Source organism: Strix uralensis, chromosome 5 (genome assembly GCF_047716275.1).
Source record: "Strix uralensis isolate ZFMK-TIS-50842 chromosome 5, bStrUra1, whole genome shotgun sequence".
NCBI classification, from domain to species: Eukaryota; Metazoa; Chordata; class Aves; order Strigiformes; family Strigidae; genus Strix; species Strix uralensis.
In genome coordinates, this window is record NC_133976.1 from 58,951,217 (window position 1) to 58,958,900 (window position 7,684).

General features: G+C 51.1%; 1 protein-coding gene and 1 long non-coding RNA gene across 2 annotated transcripts in view; both read left to right on the forward strand.

The window, feature by feature from the left end:
• LOC141944544 (uncharacterized) overlaps positions 1-4,267 on the forward strand; it is a 50,269-nt gene extending 46,002 nt beyond the window's left edge. The window contains exon 3 of the long non-coding RNA XR_012629259.1: positions 4,093-4,267. This is a non-coding gene — a long non-coding RNA (uncharacterized LOC141944544). The remainder of the gene's footprint in view (positions 1-4,092) is intronic.
• Positions 4,268-4,393: 126 nt separating this feature from the next.
• Positions 4,394-7,422, forward strand: ELFN2 (extracellular leucine rich repeat and fibronectin type III domain containing 2). The gene has a single exon (XM_074871235.1). The coding sequence runs from the start codon at positions 4,732-4,734 to the stop codon at positions 7,156-7,158; it is 2,427 nt and encodes an 808-aa protein (XP_074727336.1). The 5' UTR covers positions 4,394-4,731; the 3' UTR covers positions 7,159-7,422.
• The last annotated feature ends 262 nt before the right edge of the window (positions 7,423-7,684 follow it).

Consider the following 7,684-nt stretch of genomic DNA (forward strand, 5'->3'; position numbering starts at 1 on the left):
GGAAAGCAGTTAGAGAAATCCTGGAAGGACCTTGAAGCCAGGATGGGGGAGGCAGAGCCCCTTGGAGATGGTGTTTGTGCCCTGAGGCCCTCCAGGAGCAGGCAGCACACTGAGCTGGGAAGAGGGCTGATGCCCAGCTGCAGCACAAAGCGTAAGAAAGCAGAAGGAGCTTTGGCCTCGTTTCAGGGTGTCCCCAGAGGCACCAAGAGTGTTTGGCAGGTTTTTAATACATGCATTTGTAATGTGAGGCTCTTAGCACCGTTTAAGCAATGGTAGAATTAAGTGCTGGTTTTTCCAGTGCACTGGGCCCCAGGAGGACAAGATTGACAAGGTCAGAATTTAGGCCCAAACTGCTGCTGTATGTGGCTTTTCTGGTTGCCTTTTTACACCATGGCCCTTAGGCCCTGTATCCTCTCTCAGCTGTGGTCCTTCCACCCCCTCAGCCCCGAGCTTGTCTCTGTCCCTCATATTATGCCCACGTTTTCAGTGGTTGTATTTTAACCTGCTCTCATACCTGGCCATCTAAGTAGTGACTGTACTCCTGCATCACCCCCTGTGCCACCTTGATCCCTGAGCCAAATAGGTTGTCTGTGACTATCAGGACATCCAGCTCCTGACTCAGATTTGGGACTCTCCTCCCTCCATTTCATCCTCCCTGCTCTCTCCTCTGAATAGGGGAACTATCCCTGTGGTCTTCTGTTCTTCTGAAAACACTCTGGTGCAAAGAAATGCCAATAACATCGAGGCATACATTAGCAGGGAATAAACCAGAGGGAAATCTTTGGGAGCTCAGAGCTGGTGGTTTGACTTTGTGCCAGCCAAGGAGGGTACAGTGCCCATTCATGGGCACAATGCCACTACTGTTCCTTGAAGCTCTCACATATGTGAGGATGGCTAGGAGCCAAGGAAACATAGTAGGAGCCATCTTGGGTTACACTGAAGAGCATTGGAACCCTTCAGCCAGGTAGGCCCAGCGCATGGGGGTGGTGATCTTGCATCTGCCCTATAAAACGGATCCCATGTCCCACCTTTTCCCCTTGACCATAACCATAGCCTCCATTCAGACTAGGCACTCCACAACCCGTGTGTCTCCCTTCCTTGGCTCTTCTCTGGGCTGGAGTTGCTTGCCCTTGCTCTCCCTGCCCTCCCTCCATTCCTGTGTCTTCTTGCTTTGTTGCCTGAGAAGCAGGGGAGGGAAACAGCCAACTCCACTGTCAGCACCTTTCAGGCCAGCAGAAAGGACAGAGTGTTGCTTCCTTGTGTTTTTGGACTCCAACGCTATCTGAGTTTGTTCGTTTGGCTCTAGACAGTTGAGGGAGGTCATGGTGCTGATCCCCATCCCTGGCGTCCCCTCGCCTGTGAATTGCCAGTGTCAGGGAGCAACTGCTCCCTAAAGGTCTGGTGAAAACTGTGGTGGAGTTGGAGACCAGCACTCCTACGCGTTGCTGCATCAGGGACTGATAGCAGTGGGCTGAGCTGAAATGGTGTCTGGGCCATGAGCAGGGGTGAAGGAGGCCACAGACTGGGCTGGCCTCAGGGCCCTTAAAACCAGTGCAATAGTGGGAAGACAGGAGCTGTTGGGGGAAGAAGGATAGGGTCTGTGTATTTCTTGTATATAGTCACCTTGAGGGCCCAAGGGGATCAATGAGTTTGGCTTGAGGAGTGGCTTGGCCATTCCTTTGGCCTGTGGCTGAGGCAAATTTGCACAGCCAAGGTGGGAGGTAGACAGGAAACAGGTCTTCCCTGCATGGTCCCATTGTTTTTGACACATAGCAAGGATAAACACCACCTTCATTTCCATCCACCCTCTAACCCAGCCACCTCTTTCCTTGCCAGGCTGCTAGAACATCTCCCCTTCCAAATGCTCTCTGTGCTGTCTGAGTGTAGCTCCCTGAGTGGGATAGGGTGGCTCTCAGTGATTGCTGGGGCTGCTGCAGAGGAACATGGTCCTGGTCTCAGAGTTTCTGCCTGTGCACCATGCACAAGCTACAGCAGGCAATGATAACTTCAGCACAGCATTTGGAGCAGTCTGCCCTACCAGAAGGGGTCAAAACAAGGGGGCTGGGATGTTCCTGTATGCAGTTGGGTATTGTGCAGGGTATTTCGTGAGGTAAGACAGACAGGCCAAAGCATGATGCTGAGAGAAGGATGCTGGCTAAAATCCAGGCTAAACTTTTCACTTCTTGCTCAGGGGCTGCCCCTGGACTCTCCTGGGGTGGCCCTACTTTGGGCACCAATGTGCAAAAAGCACGACAGTATCTGTCACTCTTTAGTTCAGTGGAAGACTGGGCAAAGTGAAGGAGAATTAGAGAGGAAGGTAGAGGGACAGACAGAGATGATGTGGGGAATGGCTGTATCTCTGTATGGAGTCACTTCTGGAGAAGGTGGGACAAGGCAGGGGACTGGTGCTGAGGAATATCAGAAGCCTGTGGGTCCCAACCTGTGGAGAGCCAGATGTGCCTCCTATCTGAGGCATCTGGAGAGACAGTGTCAGGAAATTACTTCTCACTGGATTATAAGGCTGAGAAACAAAGCAACGGACTGTAAAAACCTCTGCCTTCTGCTTCAGTAATGGCTGAAGCAAAGCTGAGGCAGCAGCTGGAGGCCAACGTATGACAACCACATGAGTTTGGCGGCCTCAGATGATGAGCTGTGGGGAACAGAGGCTTTCTCTCTCTTTTCCATTGGTATAGTTCTTCTCCCCCTTCCCTTCTCTATCTTGGCTTTACTTTTTGGATTATTGAATATTTAAGTGTTTCTCTGTGACACTATCTCTGATCCTTTAATCCAGCTGGCCTGGTAATTCCACAGACCCAAATCAGCTCAGATTTCTCCACAGACGTAAGCCTTGTTCCTCAAGGGTTCACTCCTCCTTCATTTATCTTCCTTCATTTTATTTCTGCCCTTTGTGTCTCTGTGCTAGAAATTGGTTCAGCTTCTGCAGCAAAAGCTTCGGCAATATCTTTAGTGAGCAGCCTCCCCCCAGAATAAAAGGGCCAAGAGAGGATCTTTATTTTTCATTAACTAAGAATCCTTTTCTCTGTTTTTTATTGTTTTCTTTCTCCTCTTTTTTTTTTTTTTTTTAAAAAGAGTGCACAATGCCTACATGTTTTGTCTGCTGTATGAAATTATTTCCTCTGCGCTGCCTGAGGACAGCCCTGTCAGGCTCCTGTCTCACCACAGTGAAAGAAGGGTTGAAGCTGTAGCCAGAGGGAAGGGTGCTCCAGGCTGCCCTTCCCAGTCAGAACCAGGAGCTTGCTCAGAGCCCAGAAATACATTGAAACAAATGTCACTTCGCTGCTGATTCCTGCAAGGTGTCCTTTCCCACAAAGGGGCAGTGTTCATAGCCCCCACGGAGAGGTGGCAAAGTAGGAAGGTAGAAGCTGATGTGCTGCAGCTCAGGACTTCTGGTCTTGCTGGGTGAGAGACTGGAGTCTTCTATTTGACACGTTGCCTACACCCTGCCCTCCCCAGTATGCTCCAGCCAGGCTGGATCACCTCAACAGACTTGTCCCTGCACCAAGAGGCAGGAGCAATTTTTAGAGCACAAGTGGTTACATGTTGCTTGAATTATTTATCCCTCTTGCATCAAGGAAGAAGGAAACAAACAAAATGTTGGTCTTTTTCAGGGTGGGAGTCTTGTCTGTATTTTACCTGCTTCATGCATTCTGTGTACATAATTTTCAAGCAGCTGAAAATCCGTGGCTTTGGCTGTGCTTGGGGCTTGCCTTTGTTTAGACTAGGAGTTTTGAGCCGTCCACAATAACAGCCTTGTGTTTCCTGCCCTCCCTCCCCTTCCCTTTTTCTCCTACACTGCTGCCTTCCCTCAGGTCCCAGGCTGTGATCATGTTACTTAAGGGAGCCCGAGTACCCTTCTGCATACCCCTGATACGAGATTATACATTGTAAGGGTTTCCTTCTCAAAGGCTTATCAGCATGGCAGGCAATACCACTTCTCTCTTGCTTGCACCCCCTATGATGCTGTCTCTTCCCCATCTCCCTCTTCTCATGAAACCTTGCTGTCTATACTCTTATCTCAAAGACCCCTCCAACTGATGCCTCTTCTTGTGTCCTGTGTGCTTTCTTTTCCAGATTCCAGTGACAGATGGATCTCTCTCGTGCACACTTGCTCTTTCCCTCTCTGTATTTTTGTTTTCGACATGTTTGATCTGAAGCTCTGAAGCTTCTCAGAGGAAACCAGGGAGAGAAGGAAGAGAAGGAGGAGGAACCAAGGGAGCGTGAGCGACAGAGGAGGCAGCCCTGCCTTGTTCTTCCAAATCACACCGTGGAGGGGCGGGGGAAGACTAGAGGGGGGGAGGACTTGTTTTGGGGTGGGTTCAGTGTGGGTGGGGGGTGGGTGGGAGGGAGGGAGAAAAGTGGAAAAGGACGGTGAGTCACTCATGAGCATCAAAGAAGATTTGTTATCCTCAGTCTGAATTTTTGTTTAGAAAAGAAGCACAAGGTAGTTCTCTTCCAGACCAATCATCCATGGTCCTGGCTTTAGGCTGTGCTGGAAGCAGATTGCACGTGTTCCCCCTGCTCCATGCTCCTGTCTTGACCCAGAGGGCAAGAAGAAATAATGGTGACAACACCCAATAGGACTGGGGTGCTCATGCCCTTCCATTGCTAAATCCCAGTTACTGCCCCTTTCTCTTCCCTCTGTCCCTTAGTTTCTTTTTACTGTGGTCCTGAGATTCGGGGTTGTTTTTTGTTGGCTTTTTTTGCATCCTGATGAGGGCACCACTACAGACCATGATGTGCCTGGGGTTGTGGGCAGCTGCCCTGCTCTGCTTGTTCTCCCCTGGCACCGTGCGAGGTGACTGCTGGCTGATTGAGGGGGACAAAGGTTATGTGTGGCTGGCCATCTGCAGCCAGAACCAGCCCCCATATGAGACCATCCCCCAGCATATCAACAGCACGGTGCATGACTTGCGTCTGAACGAGAATAAGCTCAAAGTGGTGCTGTACTCCTCCCTCAACCGCTTCGGCAACTTGACTGATTTGAACCTGACCAAGAATGAGATCTCCTATATTGAGGATGGGGCTTTCATGGGCCAGTCAAACCTCCAGGTCTTACAGCTGGGCTACAACAAACTCACCAACCTGACAGAGGGCATGTTGCGGGGCATGGCCCGTCTCCAGTTCCTCTTTGTGCAGCACAACCTAATTGAGCTGGTCACCCCTACTGCCTTCTCTGAGTGCCCCAGCTTGATTAGCATTGACCTGTCATCTAACCGTCTCAGCCGCCTGGAGGGAAACACTTTCACCAGCTTGAGCAATCTGATGGTGTGTGAGCTGGCTGGCAACCCCTTCAACTGTGACTGTAGCCTTTACAGCTTTCTTAACTGGCTGGCGCTCTTCAACAATGTCACCAAGAATTATGACCGGCTCCAGTGTGAGACTCCACGGGAGTTCGCTGGGTACCCACTCCTGGTACCTCGGCCTCACCACAACCGCAATGCCATCACCATCTTCCAGTCCATGTGCAGAGGTGGCACCATCCCCTCCCTCTCCAGGGTCAACCCCACTCCTTATACCCCTGACTCCCAGCGAGACCTGGATGAGGGCTCAGCCATCAGCCCTGGGGACTTCCTCTCGGTTAAGCCTCCAGCCTCCTCCACCACTGACTCCTCCTTCAGTCCCAGCATCAAACTCCATGATGTCACCATCACCTCAGCCATCCTGATGGTAACCATCCCCATGCCCTACAGTAAGATGTATGTCCTGGTCCAATATAATAACAGCTATGTTTCTGACATAGCAACACTAAAGAGCAAGAAGGAATATGTCACAGTCAACAAGTTGAAGGCCCACACTGATTATACTTTCTGTGTGGCCTCCATCCGCAACAACAGGCGCTACAACCACACTTGTCTGACTTTTGCAACCCGGAGCAAAGGCAGGGAGGACCCTATTTCCAGTACTTCCACCACCACCCACTATATCATGACCACCCTGGGTTGCCTCTTTGGGATGGTCATTGTCCTGGGGGTGGTGTACTACTGCCTGCGGAAGCGGAGGATGCAGGAGGAGAAACAGAAGTCCCTCAATGTCAAGAAGACCATTCTGGAAATGCGTTATGGATCAGATATTGATACCAGTACCATGGTCCATCCTTCACAGAAGCTGGGTGAGCCACCAGTCATCCCTGTCTCACGGATGTCCTCCATCCCTTCCATGATTGGGGAGAAGTTGCCCCCATCAAAGTCAATGGAGGCTGGGATGGAGACTCCTAAAGTCACCACTAAAGGCAACTACATTGAGGTGCGGACTGGTGGTGGGGATGGGCTGGAGCGAACCCAGCGGGATGAGGACCTGAGGGAGCTTGACAATGGCCAAGGCTCAGCTGCTGAGATCTCTACTATAGCCAAGGAAGTAGACAAGGTGAACCAGATCATCAACAACTGCATTGATGCCCTCAAGCTGGACACAGCCTCCTTCCTGGGTGGTGGGACTGGCGTTGATTCAGACATGGCCTTTGAGTGCCAGTCCATCCCAGCCAGTTCCTCAGGTGGGCTAGAGCGGCCCAGCTTTCTTTCACCACCCTACAAGGAAAGCTCCCACCACCCTTTGCAACGCCAGCTCAGTGCTGATGCTGCTGTGGCCAGAAAGACCTGCAGTGTCTCCTCTAGTGGCTCCATCAAGAGCGCCAAGGTCTTCAGCTTGGATGTGCCTGACCACCCTCCACTCAGCAAGTCTGACTCCAAATACATTGAAAAGGGCAGCCCACTCAACAGCCCTTTGGATCGTCTTCCCTTGGTGTCCCCGGGCACCATCCACCACTTGGAGGTCAAGCCTTCTTACCATTGCAGTGAGCACCGTCATTCCTTCCCGGCCCTGTACTATGAGGAAAGTGCTGATACCTTGAGCCAGCGGGTGTCATTCCTCAAGCCACTCTCCCGGTCCAAGCGAGACTCCACATACTCCCAGCTCTCCCCCAGACACTACTTCTCAGGCTACTCCTCCAGCCCTGAGTACTCATCAGAGAGCACCCACAAGATCTGGGAGAGATTCCGGCCTTACAAGAAGCACCACAGGGAAGAGGTTTACATGGCAGCTGGGCATGCCCTGCGGAAGAAAGTTCAGTTTGCCAAGGACGAGGATCTGCATGACATCCTGGATTACTGGAAAGGAGTCTCTGCTCAGCAGAAGCTGTGACTCTCCCTCACTCTTTCCAAGGAAACAATACAAAACAAGACACCCCCCCAACAACCAGAAAAAAAAATGCCACTTGACTGTGAAAAATAAACCAACAACAAAATACTCCTGACAAATACAAAACTGACAAAATTGTTTCTTAAAGTTTACAACAACAACAGAAAACTCTCACACACACAGACACACACAGACACACACACACCCTGAATTGTCTCTACTGTGTTATGGGGACCATTGTTCTGCCTGCAGATGGTTGGGAGGAGCATTCTGCTCTGACACTGTGGTAACAACACTGGAGTGTGGGTGGGTGGGAATGGCCCGGGAGGGGGTGGCAGTGGTGGCAGGGGAAGGGCAGGGGTGGACACTCACTGGGCATGAAACTCAGCTGTGAATTATGGCTCTTTTGTTCCTGTTGAGGGCTGGTTTTCCTTTTGGGTGGGAGGGGAGGACTTTAGTTTAGAAAGCATCTCTGCCACCTGATACACCTGCTTTTCCAAATCTTCCATCACTAATTTTTCCCTCATTT